Source organism: Paramisgurnus dabryanus, chromosome 12 (assembly GCF_030506205.2).
Source record: "Paramisgurnus dabryanus chromosome 12, PD_genome_1.1, whole genome shotgun sequence".
In the NCBI taxonomy this organism is placed as follows: Eukaryota; Metazoa; Chordata; class Actinopteri; order Cypriniformes; family Cobitidae; genus Paramisgurnus; species Paramisgurnus dabryanus.
In genome coordinates, this window is record NC_133348.1 from 11,899,423 (window position 1) to 11,918,777 (window position 19,355).

Below are 19,355 nucleotides of genomic sequence, written 5' to 3' on the forward strand. Positions count from 1 at the left end.
TTGAGTAAAGAGCGTTTTTTACAAGGTACGAGATTGTCCAACCTCCTCACTCACTTTCTTTCAAGCAATATGTTTTTTATTCCTGTTTCTCTAAAAGTACGAAGACGTGTCGTACAGCTCCTTGTGTCCACATACAGCGATGATGATTTTGTCCTTCTTTGTTGTTTCGTATTTCTGCCTTCACTCGTTACGTCGTAATCACGTCATACAAGAGCAAGCTCCTGATTGATTAACGAGGCACAAATATCCGCCAAAGTTCAGATATTTCAACTTGCGCAAATCACGCCTAATGCGCGTCAACAGCTCGAAATGCTCAATACGCGTCACATCATTTGCACAAATTGTGTCATTCGCACAGCCTTATTCTCGCGAATCACTCCACCTCATTTGCGTGAATCACACTGCAGAATGTCTATCCTGTCTTTGCATTAACTTAACATGTTAATCACTTGTGCTTAACGTTTGATTCGTGTCTGGTGTGAATGCACCACAAGGCAATTTTTCCACCGAAACAACCAAAGTATCCACATAATCAGAGGTGGAAGTAACGAATTACAACTACTCACGTTACTGTAATTAAGTAGTTTTTTCGTGTACTTGTACTTTTATGAGTAAATTTTTAAGTCTGTAATTTTCCTTGTACTTAAGTACAAATTAAGGTAAGTAATGTACTTTGCTACTTTGAAAATCACATTCGTTACTAAGTACTTGTAGAATTTGAATTAAATTAATATTCAAATCTTTGACAGCATTTGGATATCCAATAGAAATAATTGATCGTGGGCGGGCCAATAAAAACCCTTGTAAAAAGCCCGGCTCTGGAGAGCTATTCAATCGATCCTCGCGCGTCCTTCACTGTGACGTTGTATTTAGTGTTTTAATGTCAAAGAACTGTGGCGTTATGGACGCTGAATTAATAAAAAATTCCCAAGAAATACCGGATGATGAGTGCCCATGGCCGCACCTTGTTCACAAACAGAGGAAGGAAAGGAGACAGCGTGCAAATGTAATGCAAACTTTGTTTGCCATCTGCAGTGATTTCGGCTTACAATACTTCAGCCTCTAATCTCAAAAAGCACATTATGGTAAGAAGACTTATAACCATATTTATGTGATCGTTTTCGTTTTTAATGTTGGGTAGACCTCACGATAATTTGACTGAAAACATCACTTGAAACATGAGCTTCAGTTACCTAGGTGACGAGCACATAGACCGTAAAAAAAGATTTAGCATTGTAAAATGGCGCTCAAAGTTAAATTTCATGTCATTGTTAACATTGTATTATTCATATTGAATCAGTGTTTTAAGCTTATAATAATAAAAACAGTCTAATAAGGACTCTTTTATAAAAATTTGTCTGTTGCCGCGTCCCACTGGCGTAGCAGTGTAACTGCACTGACAGCCTGTCTAAATTACACATATGTCAGTGCTAAATGCTGATCACTTTTGAAATATTAGTAGGGTACTTTTTCAAAGCTTTCTTGTCCAATAATATTTTTAACTTTTTCCCCACCATTGACGAGTTATCTTGTCAATTTAGAAAAAAACATTTGCATTAAAACGTGTTTCTGAAGAATTTATGTTAATGTGCAATACCGCGATTGTCCACTAGATAGCGGACTTACCCAATTTATGGATAAGTTTGATATTCGTTCTGAATCTGATCTCTAACTAAATTCCTTCACAAAAATGCAATTGTTTCAGCTTTTTGCTAAAAAAAAGTGTATTTGTAAAGAAAAATACCAATATTTAAGAGTCTATTAGCAGGGGAAAAAATAGGATGAAGCGGTTTTTCACTTTTTTATTGTTTGTTTGAAAGTAGAGGGTCTGTTCTTTCATTTGATATATTTGTATGTTTATATATTTTTAGAAGAAAATTTTCCTGGAAGGCATTTTGTAAAACTTTTGTGAAAATCATAAAAAATACTGGCGGGCAACTTTTCGAAAAATGGCTGGCGGGGAATGAGTTAATGTAAAAAAAAAAATCTGTTTTTAAATAAAATAACCCAACAAGCTTATTTATGTTGCATCATAATTCATTAATAATAACATTAGACCATTTTTATAACTTGATAAAAATTATATGAAGAAACAATATGAAATAATATAGCTGCTGTTAAAATCATTTACCATTTTTTAAACAGACAAAATTCCTGTACTATGTGTTTATTCGTATAAAACACAAATCGCCTGTTTTTAATCCATTCATATTTCTGATTTCATTCAATGGATTTAATGTTTATTCAATAAATATCACCGGCTAAAAGTAATTTGTACTTGAGTAGTTTTTAAGAGGGGTACTTTGTACTTTTACTTAAGTACATTTTTAACACCAGTACTTTTACTTGTAATTGAGTATTATTTTAGCAACTACTTGTACTTGTACTTGAGTACAAATTTTCAGTACTCTTTCCACCTCTGCACATAATGTATTATTTCAAATTGGCATCTGTGATTCTCCAATGTTCCAGTTTGCTTGGACCCTGATGCCATTTGTGGATATATCTTGGTTTTGTTTCACTGTTTATACTGCACAAAGGCCGGCTTGTATGTGTATGTGTATTTTGGATGGACCTGCAATCATTTTTGTGGCCACATCACAGGCCGAAGGAATCTTGGCACAATCTTGAGTGTATTTGTGTGTGCAAAGCTGATTTATGGACAGATTTTTTGGGAAGTGATTAAAATATGTTTCTCTCTCTCCCTTCAGTCCCAAAGAAACTGCTGCAGGAATCAATTTCCGGGCATCCGTCATTCCCCTCCCCTCCCTCTATGCCTCATGACCCCAATGTGGTGGGAGACAGCGCCCCTCCTGACGGGACTCCGCCCTTGACCTCTGACTCTGCACCAGGTACTGATTTTAAAATGCATGTAGTGTTTATTTGTAAGGTAACATCGAAGCTGCGGCTTTCGGACAGAAAGCTCCTAATGTTCTGTAATGATCTCATAATTACAGCTTACAGTAATTCAGATTAGTTTAAATAAATGTGCATGCATCTTGGTTTGACCACAGGGAGGTCGACGCGAGGCCGGACCTCTGGACCTTATTCAGAAGAGCCGGATCGTCCTGCCGAAGGAGAGAAAGAAAGCAAACCGAACCCGACCATCTCCACGATGACCAGACCGGCCATGAACCTCATCAGCAGCCTGCTGTCAGCTTACACCTACATCACAGGTGAGGGACAAATAACTGATGTGTGTCTTTGAGGATATAGATGATAACTGTCTTTGTGAAACCACAAACTTTATTTGTATGTTTTCGGCAGGGCATCCGGAGCGTTGCGCGCTCTATTTCATGTGCGGCGTGTGCGCTGGACTCTTCGTGACGCTCTTTGCGTTGGTGATCCAGATCTCCTGCCGTACGGACTGTAAACCTCGGCACACGGGAGCTAAAAAGCGCCCGAGACCCGCGGACTCAGACAGCGATACCCTGGACTCTGATTCCGACTGGGATGCGGGCTCGGACATTTCGGCCCGGCGACACCGGCGCTTCGAGCGCACGCTCAACACGAATGTCTTCACGTCGGCCGAGGAGCTGGAGCGAGCGCAGCGGTTGGAAGAGAGAGAGCGAATAATTCGAGAAATATGGATGAACGGACAGCCGGACGTCCCTGGGACGCGCAGCCTGAATCGTTACTATTAGAGCTCTGCCTTTGATTGGACGCGTGCACTACTGGGAGATGTAGTGTGATGGGATTAAGCTTTACTTTACAGCATGCTTTATAAGTGAGCTTCAGATGAGAGGATAAATGCACTTCATCGCTGGACTGATGCTGATGCTAAGGCTCATGGGAGATGTAGTCCATTTGAAGACTCTTGGAGTCTGTAGGCAGCTCTTGAAAGGTGTGATAAGCTCGAAGCACTGCGTTTGGTCCGTCACTTTGCCTGGCAAACAGTGAGGATCAGATTTTGTATAGAGAGACTCGTTTACGGTTCTTTTAAGCATCGCCGAATGATGTGCCTTTTATAAAAACACACATAAACTATGCAGTGGCTTTAAATAAGTGTATGGATATTTAAAATTGTTACGTGTCCAAATTTTTTTTGGCCACAGTCTGTATAGATATATATTAGGATTGAGGAATTCAGATATTAAGAAAAGATGTCCATTTTGATTTCTGGGTTGAAAATTAAGCTATATTGGCAACACGCCATAGGAGGTTTTAATGTCATTTTTAAAATCATAAGAAAACTTAACTGCATTGTTAATTTCGAAAAACTACTACTGCTTTTCCTGAAAGAAATCAAAATGTTTTAGCAAATGTTCAGTACTTTAAAAAAATGTAACAAGTAAATCAAAAATCAGTAAATAAATACAAATCAAAATGTAATAAAATCTGTTAAACATAAAACATTTATAACATAAAAACTAAGCAAATATGCCCATTGCATTTTGGTGTGTGCACATTAAAAGTGAATTATTATTAATTTAAAATATATATATTTTACAAATGTAATATTTGCATAAGTAAATTACATACAGCCAATGCAAAGACGCAAATAGACACGAATGATGCAAACTTGGCAACGTGTTTGCCGCGGACATCCAATATTCACCTAAATTGCGTTTTTTTCACCCATGTTGAAATTTTACAAATTTGCAAATCAGCAAATATTGACTCATCCGCTTGTATCAGAAAATGAAACTGGGCATTGTTGTTGTATTTGCGTGAATGATCGTGCAAGTTAAATGCAAACCGCACAAGCTCTTCACTTATTGGCTTGTAGGACAACGCATCATACCAATTGTGTTCACTCGAGCTAAACGTTCTTTAAGCGATTTAAGTGTGTTTGCGACAATTGTGTTTCCCAATTTGCGTAATTTACATCCAGTGCGAATTGACTTTTTGTGTAATCTAATCGTAAAAATTATTCAATTTTCTTTTGATGTGCACACCATGTTTTCACCATGCACTGTAAAAAAAAGGCAGCATGAAGTTAACACAACTTGGTTTTGCAAGTTTAAGTCGACATAACTTATAAAATTAAGTTAGAAAAAAGTTTAACTTAATTTGTTAAGTTAAAGTAACAAAAATATATGTTGACAAAAATGCTGCTTTTCTTTTACAGTGTGGTTTAAAAAATAACGAAAAAAAATAAATAATAGATTATTTTTAAACATATACTATTTTTAAGCATATTTAAACATTCTCAATTCACTTCTAAATGTCCTCCAACCTTAATATTTACACTTTTTTGTCATATATACATGTGGTGTTAAAAGTCATCTCAGTCTTTATAAAATCTATTTTGATATTTAAACAGTTTTTTGTGGTTGATGTTTTTATTTTTTTAAATGAGATATTTTTATACTGGGGAAAAGCTTGCCTGAATGCTCAGGGATGCAATCCTGTTAAAGCTTTTTTCTAAAATAAGACGAGAACCCTTCAAGTGTTCCTGCATAGACGCAGCTGTAACCTCAAAGAGGTGATTTATAAGAGCGCACAACGTGCCTTAAACTTACAAGATGAAATCTGCCAATACCAGCAGTGATGAATGATGTTGATCAGTCTATGCAGATGAAGGGCTTTCGGTTTGTTACAGCTCTGGTTGATGTGTTAGAGATGATTGCTGTTACATGAGGGATAAAAAAACTATTTGTATTCATTTAAATGATGTCATAATTTCTAACCAAACATCCATCTATACACTCTTAAACATACTGGGTTTCTTCAGCACCTTAAGCAGACATCAAGAACCATTTTTGGATTTAACTCTTTGTGGAAATACTTCTGAATGTTTCATTACAAATAGGCTACTAAAAAACATTATAAAACAGCTTTGTTTATCAATAGATGGTTTTCAGCAACTACAGAATCAAAGCTCTTTAAAGGGAGGTACCACAGTTGAAAAGGCTTACATTTTATTTTTTAAAGATTTTTATATTTTGTCAAACATGCAACAGCCATTGGAACCTTTATTTTTAAGAGTGCATAATTGTATATGCTATAAGTGGTTTTTATTTCATTTGACACTCAAATAAGCCAAAAAGCACAGATGAAGTGACCCAAATATGTGTATGTATGTTTCTGTGGATTATTTTTGTAACCCCTGTAAAATATCATAAAGAAGATTGTTTATGTTTACTGCTGTGTTTCTCTGTAATTTTTATAAAAACATTGCTCATGTAAAGAACAGGATGTTTATAGGGAAACATCACAACCACTGCCTTAATCTGAAACCAACTGTTGTTGTGCATTGAATAAAGTGCATTGAAAAGAATGAACCTGAAGCGCCATCTGGTGGTCAATGAGACATTAGACCTGTTCGACGTTACGCGGAAAGCTCTCGCGATACTTTGATGTCACACGCCAGCAGATCTGCGCAGCGCTGCGTCACGTTAAAGTCGCCTTTGTGTAATACAGGAGTGTTTACATTACTATGGAGACCCACCGTGTTTTGTTGTGTCCACGGAGACGGATTTAAATGCTCCACTGGGAGGTACAGAAGTCTCACGAGAACAAGTCTTCATCGTGTTTTTTATTAGGCCTACTTAAAACTTTATTAATTAATCGTAATGTCTGTGAATACCGGACACGGGCTGCCCTTCCTTCCGGGCAACACATTTAGGGATTTAACGGTGAGATGTTCTGCCAAGTACATTATTACATTATTTCTATATTTTTTACAATCCCATTTAAAAACACTGCAGTATACTTTTATAGTTATTATAGTGAACTGTAGTAAATTAGTATACTGAAGAACTTATACTAGTTTTCTGTACTATTGACTATAATATACTATGCTGAAGTATAAATAATTAAAAATAGTCATTTCTACAAAGGTAAGGTTTAAAAAAAATCTTAGTGTCTAGGAATTTTACTACATTTTACTAATTATTGTAGTTAATGCTAAAGTATACTAAAGTATGTTTTTAATTGTATACTACAGTATTAATTCATAGTATACTACAGTATGTTTCCATTGTGTACTACAGTATTAATTCATGGAATATTGCAGTATCAATTCGTAGTATACTACAGTATTTTTTTCATTGTATACTACAGTATTAATTCATAGTATACTACAGTATTTTTCCATTGTGTACTACAGTATTAATTCATGGAATATTGCAGTATCAATTCGTAGTATACTACAGTATTTTTTTTCATTGTATACTACCATATTAATTCATAGTATACTACAGTATTTTTCCATTGTGTACTACAGTATTAATTCAGGGAATATTGCAGTATCAATTCGTAGTATACTACAGTATTTTTTTCATTGTATACTACCGTATTAATTCATAGTATACTATAGTATTTTTCATTGTATACTACAGTATTACAACTATGTATTGTGGTATTGGTTTGTAGTGTGCTTCTTTATTTATGCACACACACACACACACACTGGTGTATTTGTGGTATTAATTCATATTATACCACAAGTCTGTTGAATGCTGTATTCTGATTGGCTAAGAAATTTTCTGTGGGTATGCATTATTTTTTGATAACCACACACCTAACTTGTCAGAGCAATGTTTGTGGTAACCGTGGTATAAGAGGAATAATTGACCCTGGTCCTTTGAATTATTTGAAGATAATGCACACCTTGGGTGTGCATTATTTTCTTATAATTCAATGGCCCGTCGTCAATTATTCCTTACGTATACTACAGTGTTTTCCCCATGGTATATTATTGCGCTATTAATTCATTGTATACTATAGTATTTTTTCATTGTATACTACAGTATTAATATATTAGGGTGACCATACGTGCCATTCTTCCCGGACGCGTCCTTGCCAGGATTTCGGGGTGCGTTTTTGGAAGTCGTATTTGTCGACCACATACGTCATAGAGGATTATTATTACTTTTACAGAAAAGCAACTGTTACATTTTAAGGTAGAAATGAAACTCCGATTGTATGTTTTATGTTTAACTGAATGATGTATGCGGTCAACAAATCCGACTTCCAGAAGACGCGGCCAAAATCCTGGTCAGGACGTGTCCGGAAAGAATGGCACATATGGTCACCCTAAATATATAGTATATGGCATTATTCTCCACAGTATATCGTGGTATTGGTCCGTGGTATGCTCCGGTATTTTCCGCTGTGTGTTGCGGTGTTGGTTTGTTGTATGCTATGGTATTTGCGCATACATGCATGCACACACACAGCATGCACGCACACACACACACACATACACACAATAATGTCTTGCGGGTATTAATTCATAGTATACAACAGCATTTTTGTGCGGTAAATTGCGGTATTAATTCATAGTAGGCCTATACTACAGTGTTTATCCATAGTATACTACAGTATTAATTCAAAGTATACTACATTCTTTTTTCATTGTATACCACTATAACAGTCCTTTTTTGTCCTGTTTCTCCTGTCCATTTTGAAGTTTTGTCGTTGTCTGCCATATCTGTAGTTTCTTGTAGTTCTTTTCTGTGAGATAGAGGCAGCAGATCCAGATGCAGCATTTATTAAAAGAACTACAAGAGACTACAGACATGGCAGACAACAATACGACTTCAAAATAAAAGACATGGACAGGGGAAACACAAGACAGGACTGTTACAACTACAGTGTTTTTTCATAGTATACTACAGTATTAATTCATAGTAGACTTCAGTATACTTTCTCAAGTATACTATAATTTCGTTAAAAACTATTCCCTGTGGTCTTACAAACTTTGTAGGTTTAGCTTTGAAAGTTTAATGTTTTGAAATAAAAGTTTTTTATTAGATATAATTTTATTTTAAATATGCTGGTTTTATATGATTTTTTATATAATTGCATATTCATTTTTAATTAATTTTATTTAAATATTTTCCTGCTGAATAAACAATAGAAAGCATCAGAAATCCCAATGAGTTTAATGGTTATAATGTTTTTTTTTTTTTTTTACTATAGTTGGTCTCTGTGGGTTTCCACTGGTTATGTGTTGTTATTTGGCGAATAGGAATCAATAGATCACCAAACATTTTTAACGAAATAAGACTCAAAACAAATCTTAAAACAGTTTATTGACATACCATCAAACAGCTGACGATGTCACAATTGTTTATTTTAATCATTTGTTTCTAATTAGTTTTCTTTAGCAGGGATATTTCATTTATGTTATGTTAATGTTATCACTTTTGTGTGCTGTTTAGAAATCTGCTTTCCACAGAGCTCAAACTTTGGACTATAAGAACGGTTACGCTGTGCCCCGTAGACCCACGTGTGGGATCGGTCAGGAGCCGCTGGTGTCACTCAATATCAGTCACAGTGAACAGAATCAGCTGATCAGTGACATCACCAACCTGACCTACGGAGCCGACACAAGCAGACACCCACCGCTTAACTTTATACCAGCACATGCTGCATATGACAAGAAGGTAAAGAGATTGGTCTGTCTCTCTATCCATCTGTCTTATGATCAACAGTAAAGCATGTCCTTCAGTGATCAGTCCCTGCAAACTTCAATAGGGATTGTTTACTCTCAGAGTAACTTTATCAACCGGTAATGCGGAGCACCATCTCTGATAGCTTTGAGCTTGTCTATAGGCAGACCACAATGATTGCAAATATAAACTGATTATCTGTCATTGAGATCAGTCGGATAGATTTTTCCAGGTATTATGGACCTCACAGTTGCACACTTCTCACTTTTACCCTTCAGGTGCTGCGTTTCTATGGTTACTTCCATCAGGAAGTGTTACACTCCCCGGATGAGAGCTTCCGCATTCGTCCGGTGATTATTTATTATTATCTGGAGGACGACAGCATGTGCTTCATTGAGCCTCAAGTAGAAAACTCCGGAATTCCACAAGGAAAACTGATCAAACGTCAGAGACTGACCAAAAACCAGCACGGAGAACTTTATCACTGGAAAGATCTCAACCTCTCCATGGACATGAGTGTGTTTGGAACCATGTACAGAATAACACACTGTGATACTTTTACACAGGTATAAACCCACACACACACACACACAGGTTTGGACCACAGGCCCATTTAGGAAAAGCCAGATTACTTAGCACCCATGTTTCTACATCCCTGAGCAGCCAGGGCCAGTAATGCGAAAGACAGAAGTATGTATGCCTATTTCTGCCACGTTTGGTTAACATTTTAGACTTAGTGTCTCACAATAATAAGAAACTTTCTCATAATAATTACTTAGTATCTCAAAATAATGAGAAACTATGTCAAAATTTCAACATTCTTTCTCATAATAATGAGAAAATAGGTCATTATTTCGACTTAAGTGCTTAAGTTATGACTTAGTTGAAATTTTGACTTAGTATCTCATTATTATTATGTCATTATTGTGAGATACTATGTCATTATTATGAGATACTAGGTCATTATTATGAGATACTATGTGATTATTATGAGATACATGTCATTATTATGAGATGCTAGGTCATTATTATTATATAATAGGTCATTATTATGAGATACTATGTCATTATTATGAGATACTAGGTCATCATTATGAGATAATAAGTCATCATTATGACATACCATGTCATTATTATGAGATACTACGTAATTATTATGAGATACTAGGTCATTATTATTAGATACTAGGTCATTATTATGAGATACTATGTCATTATTATGAGATACTATGTCATTATGAGATACTATGTCATAATTATGAGATACTAGGTCATTATTATTAGATACTAGGTCATTATTAGGAGATACTAGGTCATTATTATGAGATACTAGGTCATTATTATGAGATACTAGGTCATCATTATGAGATAATAAGTCATCATTATGACATACCATGTCATTATTATGAGATACTAGGTAATTATTATGAGATACTAGGTCATTATACTAGTATCTCATAATTATATGATCAGATACTAATGGCTGTTTCACACGGTACGCGGTAAGCGGCAAAATCGCTGCGCGGCTTCAGCTTTTCTCTTGTATTGGAAGCGTTTTGTGCAGCATTTAGTGCAAATATGTTTATCTTCAACGGCGCCTGTCATGAAGTACCATGTCCGGAGAAGGAATAGGATTTTGGGTGCACAAGCAAGGCGTGTGGACAAACTCCGCTTCACCTCTGTAACCGCCCCCGTTTTGTCGCTTTCCGCACATCTCCTATTGAAAAAGAACTAAACACTTGCGGTTGCCGCGTACCGTGTGAAACGGCCTTAATTCATCTCTATGATATACTAAGTCATCATTATGACATACCATGTCATTATTATGAGCTACTAATTCATTATTATGAGATACTAGGTCATTATTATGAGATAAGTCATTATTATGAAATAAGTCATTATTATGAGATACTAGGTCATTATACTAGTATCTCATAATTATATGATCAGACACTAAGTCATCATTATGAGATACTAAGTCATCATTATGACATACCATGTCATTATTATGAGATACTAAGTCATTACTATGAGATACTAAGTCATCAATATATGAGATACAAAGTCATTATTATTAGATACTAAGTCATTATTATTAGATACTAAGTCATTATTATGAGATACAAAGTCATTATTATGAGATACTAAGTCATTATTATGAGATAAGTCATCATTATAAGATACTAAGTCATTATTATGAGATAAGTCATCATTATGAGATACAAAGTCATTATTATGAGATACTAAGTGAGATACTAAGTCGTCATTATGAGATACTAAGTCATTATTATCAGATACTAAGTCATTATTATTAGATACTAAGTCATTATTATGAGATACTAAGTGAGATACTAAGTCGTCATTATGAGATACTAAGTCATTATTATCAGATACTAAGTCATTATTATTAGATACTAAGTCATTATTATGAGATACTAAGTGAGATACTAAGTCGTCATTATGAGATACTAAGTCATTATTATCAGATACTAAGTCATTATTATTAGATACTAAGTCATTATTATGAGATAAGTCATCATTATGAGATACAAAGTCATCTTTATGAGATACTTAGTCATCATTATGAAATACTAAGTAAGATACTATGTCATTATTATGAGATATTAAGTCATTATTATGAGATACCAGGTCATTATTATGAGATAAGGCATTATTATAAGATATTTAGTCATTTTTATGAGAAATAGAAATCGACTTAGGAAATAGGCTTCCATACAGAAGTCTCTGTATTTCAAAACCAAAATAAACAAATTACAATTTTTTCTGCTTTCTTGTAAAACATTCAATTCCAATAACTTGTGGATAACAAAAATAAGTATATTTTGCAATATTTTTACACATACTGCTAGATTAACCATTACATAAACAAATGACTTTGGTCATTGGTTTAACTTTAGGAAAACTTTCATAAACCTTACATTGGATGTTGGTCTAATAAATTTGTCAAGCACTGTATAATCTCACTTCTCATAATGTCTTTGGTTTGACTATGTGTGTAAAGGAGTTCATGGAGAGTCAGGGAATCGTCCTGAATGAGCCAGAATCCATTCCCAGTGATCCATACATCACCCGGCGCGCTCACGCACAAGATGCCCACATCACACCCTATGAACATAATCACCAGCTCGAGCGCTTTCTCACCAAAGATCGACAGGTAAACACGCACACACATACCTGTATATTTATCTGATCATATACATTCATCAACACATAATGTTCTGCTTTTCTCTCTCCATCTCTCTTTCTATGTGAAGGTGCTGCGGTTCTTCGCTCTATGGGACGACTCAGACTCTCTCTACGGAGACAAAAGACCCGTAACTCTTCATTATTATCTGGTAGATGATTCGGTGGAGATCTGCGAACATCATCAGCCCAACAGCGGCCGTGACCCGTTTCCAGTTCTGCTCCACAGACAAAAGATTCCCAAATGCATCAAGCCAATCTGTGGTAAGACATACAGAGCACCAGGAGTCAATAGATTCAATACAAAGACAGATTTAGTTGTTTTGATGATTAATGTGTTTTGCATTCATGATGGGATGGAGTGAATAGTTTTCCCACAATGCACTTGAGTGGCAACTCTGAAGAAGTCACTATGTACATAAACAATGTTTGTTTTATCTCTGATCGTTTCTCGGTGGTTTTGTGGCAATGTCTGACTCCATGCATGTTATTGTTTAATGTCTTTCTATCTCTGTGTTCCTCAGAGCCGTTTCCCACCTGTGTTCTGGAAGTTTCCCTGCATGATGTGCAGGAGTATTTCTCTCCCGTAGACCTCCGGGTCGGAGAGGAGGTCACACTGATGGGAAGACGCTTTCTGCTCTGTGACTGTGATGATTTCACCAGAAAATATTACCAGGAGAATCACCCAGACATTCAGCTTAAACCGGTCACTCCAGACACGACAACGCAGCAGGACACCAGGAGGGTCAGATGTTTTTTTTAACATTATACATATTTATTTTTTAGAAATACTATTATTGTATGCATTTGTCTATTGATTTTCTACACTGCAAAAAAATTATTTTCAAGAAAAAAATCTTGTTTTCAGTAAAAATATCTAAAAAATATTTTCTGATTTTTTTTCTTTGTTTTTATAAAATCACTTAAATTTGATATTTTTGGTCTAAAAACTAGACCTATTTTTTCATCAAGAAAATATATCTTAATTTAAGAATTTTTAGATATTTTTACTGAAAACAAGAGAAAAATACTAAGAATTATTTTTCTTGAAAATCATTTTTTGCAGTGTATTGTCCGAACTAGTCAACACTGTTACTTGATCTCGGTAACAGAGTTTGACAGTAACAAAACTGACACTAACTAAGTCATGTTTTCATGATTTTCAGCTATATAAGACGCTTTTAAAAGAAAATATGATATTGTTATGGCCTGTAACATCTTGTTATCCATGACAATGAGTATCAAATTATTAAAATAATGAAACCATCAGTTGCAGGTAATTCCTCTGTATAATGGCTTTGGTTCCTTGGAGGATTCATTACAGAACTGTCTGTCCCTCATTCCTGAACCTCCCAAGAAAGATGTGATCAAACTACTGGAGAACGACCACAAAGTTTTGCGTTACGCCGCACGACTGGTGAGATCCGTCAGCCAATTTACCCGCTGATACACTTATACAAACAGTCTAGTGACAGTATTTCTGCATCAGGATTCCCAGAATCCTCTAGACGAGGGGCGGCGCTTCATTCTCTCATACTACCTGTCCAACGACATGATCAGCATCTTTGAAAAATCCACACGGAATTCCGGCATCATCGGAGGAAAATTCCTAGAGAAGACTCGCGTTCCCAAACCAGGAAGCACCACGGAGAAGCCAGAACACTACGGACCTGCAGACTTCTTTATTGGAGCCGTCGTAGAAGGTATCGTTTAGAGATCATTTGCTTTACCCTCAATTGGGGTCTATATGACTCCAATCGACATTTCATTAGTTGAACAAAGTGGTTCCCTTCATGTCAGAGATATAAAATTTTGTGACTTTTCCTAAATAATCTATCTATACATACACACACACAAAAAAAACTGGGCTTGATGTGGTGGTTAGGAATGTATGTAAAAAAATGTTTATTTATCTGGTCTTTGGGGTCAATATGACCCCAATTGAAAATGAATGGGAAATGCAAAAAAAATATTTTTTAATCAATAAATCCAGCAGAAATCTGAAAGTTTCCACACAGAAATGAAGGCCTGGTACTTGTGCACAAATACAATGTAAAAAATGCATGCTCACACAAACACACACAGGTTTGACCAGTGTTGGGGTAACGCATTACAAGTAACGTGCATTATGTAATAATATCATTTTACTGAAGTAACGAGTAAAGTAACGCATTACTTTTTAAATGTACACATTATTATTTGAATTACTTTGTCAGAAAAGTAATGCAAGTTACTTTTGAATTAATTTGATTAAAAAAATGATGTACTGAATTAAACTGAATGAGTCACATTATGCACTCTATGCGTACACGCCTGTGTGGGAACAGTTTGAGTCAGAAACTGAGATGGCAGGCCAGAGCTCGACATTCTTGTGTTGAAATATGCAATTTCTTAATGTAGAACTTTTCAGTTATAAAAAACACCTGCAAGGCCTGAAAGAGATCAAGCCTCAGCCAAGAAAAAAAACGCAAAAGTAACTAAAAATGTAACGTAAGCATTACTTTCCATGAAAAGTAACTAAGCAATAAGTTACTTTTTTGGGGAGTAACCTAATATTGTAATGCATTACTTTTAAAAGTAACACACAACGCACACACACACACACACACACACACACCTGTGGCATTTAGTAAAAACTAAGTGTGCAGCACAAGCCCTGAAAAGTGAAGCCAAAACGTCTCGATCGCCCCCCAGTGACTGGTTCCAGTATAGGTCGTAAACCCCGCCTCCCCATGTTATTCAATGGGACTTGAGACCAACAAAAAAAAATAATTACACTTCAATTATCTTTTTTCCGAAGCTGGTTTCTGTCATTTACTGTAGTTTTTATCACGCTGATGTACATTCAAATGTTTGTTTTTAAAATAGGTTTGTGTTTAGTTAGTTATTTAATGATATAAAAATATTGGTGTCACGTCATGATTGACAGCTGTGATATCGTGTGATATGCACATTCTACGAGAGCGTGGGCGGGGTTTTGATTTCGCGGCTTTACTTCCTGCTCACAACTGCGCATGACTGGTCCCGAAATCGCTACTGCGCAGACTCAAGACCCAAGATGTCAGCGTCATATCGGGACACTGGCGGCTTCACTTTTCACCAATGGAAGAGAGCGAACAGGCGTCGTCCATCTTTTTTTACAGTCTATGGTAAAAACAGACAAAATTTAAAAATGCATCAAAAAATACAAAAAATTTATACAATTTGAAATAAAAGTTATTTTTAATTTCCTTTCAAAGGTTTATATATACAAAAATTCACAAAACGTATTGCTAGAATAGTGATGTGAGCAGTTGCCCATATCCAGTAAAATGAAATAAATTTCATGGCCCTCTGCTGGTCAAAGCTATTTCTTTCTTAAACGGGACTTCCTTTATGTTATGTTCACACCAGCCGCAGCCGAGGCGTCAAGCGTGAGTGATTACAATGTTGTCAATGTGAAGATGCGTTGACGCACATCTGGAGGTCTCGCTGCACGAATGAGGCGTTAAACGCGGCGCGACAAAATGCAGCGACAAACGCGTGAGTTGAAAAATTCGAACTTTGGTGGAAAAATGCGCCGCGTTAACCAATCAGGAGCTTGCTCTAGTAGTGACGTGATTACAGGAAGTGAATTTCTCGATGACTAGAATTTCACGCACGGCTTTCACGCGCAAATGAAGTGGGTAAACTCAAAATGTTCAAGCGGCAAACTAGACACGGTAGACGCGAATTTGACGCCTCAAACGCGGCTGGTTTGAACCCTAAGTAACAAGCAAAAGGTGAAATTCTACAACACCTAGATAAATATCCAGAAATAATTTAATGTAAATTTAGATTTTTTCATAAAAAATATATATATTTTATATGCAGGGTAATAGTGCAGTTGAGGATTTTTTGGTAAATGGGTACAAAAGTACTTCAAATCTCTCAAAACACAGCATCATTGTTTGAAAAGTAAACAAAATATTAATATTTGTATTATTAAAAAAATGTATATTTTTCTTACAATTATGCTTTCAATTTTGGGGTCATATAGACCCCAAGTGCCAATAATGTAAACAGGAAACAAGGAGCGTTTGAGGGTTAAGGCACTGATTGTGTTGTGCTCTTTCTACAGTGTTTGGGCATCGGTTTGTCCTGACGGATGCTGACCGGTACGTGTTGAGTTATCTGGAGTCCGTGTCCGATCGCATACCTGAACAGGTGCTCTCCTCGCTGAGACGAAAGTTTGTAGCCCCTCTGCAGCAATCTGAAGGCAAGAAAACTGTTCTGCAAACATAACTCATCCTGTGTCATAATCTGATAGAGTAAATGAGTGATGAAACAGGAAAAGCAGGCGGGCTGTATTTGGGTGGTACAGTCGTTACTATGAACTCTTGCTTCATGTTGCACAATTTAAAGACGATCTTTGGGTTACAGTATCAAGTACTGTATCTTAGGCTACATCTCGTGTTTCTTTGTGAAAAGAGAAATTTGATATCCAGTATTGTTCGCAGCTTAAAGGCCCAGTTTGACTTGAAATCTTTTTTTCTCTTTACAGGTGAGACTGATGGGAGTTCTCACTCCTCTTAAGAGCTAAAATCTACATATGTAACGCTGCTGATCCTCTCAAGAGAAAAGATTAAAGCATATGGGAATGAAAGCAGGATATTGAGCCTCATTCTTGATTTTGGATGATGTTGATCTGACAATGAAATGTTATTAATGTACACTGAATGGTGCTCAGTTTTATTTTTAAATACAGATTTTGGTTAAAGTCGCCATGAAACTGAAGTAGCGATTGTCTTATTTTCCTCGTGGTGACGTATATCCGAGTGAAACGGCTTTTGAAATGAATAAAGGTAGGACTGGACTTAAATTTGTCCATCTGAAACTGATCGGATCGCTTAAGGTTGGGTCATGTAGCTATTCGCTAATCGCTGCAATCTTTTTCCGGACCCGGCCCACCATATGATCGGAAGTAAAGAGAGTTTGTTTCAAGGAGGGGAGGAAATTTTTTTTTTGATTAAAGTTTATAAGGGCACATGAATTTAAAGAAATTAATGAAGCTCACAGATAAATCTTTGGGAAAAAAACTAATTTTTTTTTGGTTTTCATTTTAGTTACATTGCGACTTTAAAGGGACACTCCACTTTTTATGAAAACAGGCTTATTTTCCAGCTTCCCAAACAATTTAAAAAGAGTTTTCCCATTTTGGAATCCATTTAGCCGATCTCCGGGTCTGGCAGTACCACTTTTAGCATAGCTTAGCATAATCCATTGAATCTGATTAGACCATTAGCATCGTGCTAAAATATAACCAAAGAGTTTTGATATTTTTCCTATTTAAAACTTGAATCTTCTGTAGTTACATCGCCTAATAAGACAGACGGAAAATTTAAAGTTTTATTTTTGTTATTTTTTAGCGCAATGTTAATGGTCTAATCAGATTCAATGATTCATTATGCTAAGCTATGCTAAAAGTGGTACCGCCAGACCCGGAGATCAGCTGAATGGATTCTAAAACGGTAAAACTCAATTGTTTAACTCTATGGGAGCTGGAAAGTGAGAATATTTTCTAAAAAAGTGGAGTGTCCCTTTAAGGATATCAACACATTATTGCAAAACTTGACTTATTCAACCAATTAATCATATGTTGGATATTTTTCAGTAAAAAACAAAGCACCCTAAATTTTCATTATTGAAATGCAAAAACCGATAAACGATAAAGTACTTTCACAACCATACATCATTGTGGTTTGTTGTAATACTATTGTTTGTATAAAAACTATGTGGATTTGTAGGTATATTATTGAATTTTAAGGGGGGAAATGTCCGAAAAATAAAATGATGGGAAAACTTAATCATCTATGCAAAATACATTTTCTTCTCATTTTGTGGTGAAACATAAGACTATGAGATATTCACAATTCATCAGTTACCAAAAATGTGATTTGCAAAGAGATGCAAATAACTGATAGACTGAATGAAAAATGCAATGTTGAAATGTTTTGCAAACCTCAAGACTAGGGATTAGGCATGGGCCGATTACCGGTTTTAAAATCACTAACATTTTCTGTAATACTGTTGCAAGGTATGAGCTGGATTTACACAAAATTAATTAAATTATGGAGTCATGTAATTCAGAATTCATATTTTAAAATATTTTTTTAAAGAAAATTAAAATATTTTCACCCAGCATACATGCTTGTGTGCAGTAAAAAAAATTTGTGTTGCAACCTTGAAACCATAGTATTTTTGCTTAAGGTTGTCATACCGTCAAAATCTCATACCGGCCCATGCCTACTAGAGATGCATCGATATATCGGCCCATAATCTGTATCGGCAGATAAAAGCAAATATTCCCACCATCAGACATCGAACGATTCTTTAAAACTGACCAATTAGTGATCAGGGCAGATTATGTGGCGCCTTGTGTTACCTTCACAAAAAGGCACTAAATCACATCTCCCAAAAATACTTGAAATAGATATTGACCGCATTTCTATCTCTTCTATATTTTATTTAAAAAAACTGCATAAATGTATTAAAAACCAAGACACAATTTCAAACAAGTAGTAAAAAGCTAAACTATCGGTATTGGTAGATGTCATTCTACACTGCAAAAAAATGATTTCAAGAAAAAAATTCTTAGTATTTTTGTCTTGTTTTCAGTAAAAATATCTAAAAATTGTTAAATTAAGATGCTTTTTCTTGATGAGCAAAACGACCCAAGAAAATAAGTCTAGCTTTTAGACCAAAAATATCAAATTTAAGTGATTTTGTGCATAAAACAAGCACAACAAATCTGCCAAATTTTAAATTCACTAAATTCAAGAAAAATTT

The 19,355-nt window shown here is 35.6% G+C and overlaps 2 protein-coding genes across 2 annotated transcripts in view; both read left to right on the forward strand.

Moving 5' to 3' along the window:
- The window catches only part of eva1aa (eva-1 homolog A, regulator of programmed cell death a), a 62,644-nt gene extending 56,557 nt beyond the window's left edge, over positions 1-6,087 (forward strand). Inside the window, exons 6-8 of the mRNA XM_065256417.1 lie at positions 2,712-2,852; positions 3,015-3,176; positions 3,268-6,087. Coding sequence (XP_065112489.1) covers positions 2,712-2,852; positions 3,015-3,176; positions 3,268-3,644 — 680 coding nt within the window. The 3' untranslated portion in view covers positions 3,645-6,087. The remainder of the gene's footprint in view (positions 1-2,711; positions 2,853-3,014; positions 3,177-3,267) is intronic.
- Positions 6,088-6,447: 360 nt separating this feature from the next.
- efhc1 (EF-hand domain (C-terminal) containing 1) lies at positions 6,448-17,178 on the forward strand. The gene is made up of 10 exons (XM_065255783.2): positions 6,448-6,581; positions 9,114-9,338; positions 9,623-9,910; positions 12,367-12,519; positions 12,620-12,812; positions 13,073-13,293; positions 13,819-13,965; positions 14,038-14,251; positions 16,648-16,785; positions 17,071-17,178. Exons 1-10 carry the CDS (start codon positions 6,519-6,521, stop codon positions 17,100-17,102), a joined length of 1,674 nt encoding a protein of 557 aa, XP_065111855.1. The 5' UTR covers positions 6,448-6,518; the 3' UTR covers positions 17,103-17,178.
- Positions 17,179-19,355: the final 2,177 nt, after the last annotated feature.

Excerpts from the sequence above, each read along its gene's own strand:
- efhc1 (XM_065255783.2), top strand. The coding sequence starts at position 6,519 with ATGTCTGTGAATACCGGACACGGGCTGCCCTTCCTTCCGGGCAACACA. Across the intron at positions 13,294-13,818 it reads CGCAGCAGGACACCAGGAGG|TTGCAGGTAATTCCTCTGTA; the intron begins GTCAGATGTTTT and ends TGAAACCATCAG. Across the intron at positions 13,966-14,037 it reads TGCGTTACGCCGCACGACTG|GATTCCCAGAATCCTCTAGA; the intron begins GTGAGATCCGTC and ends TTTCTGCATCAG.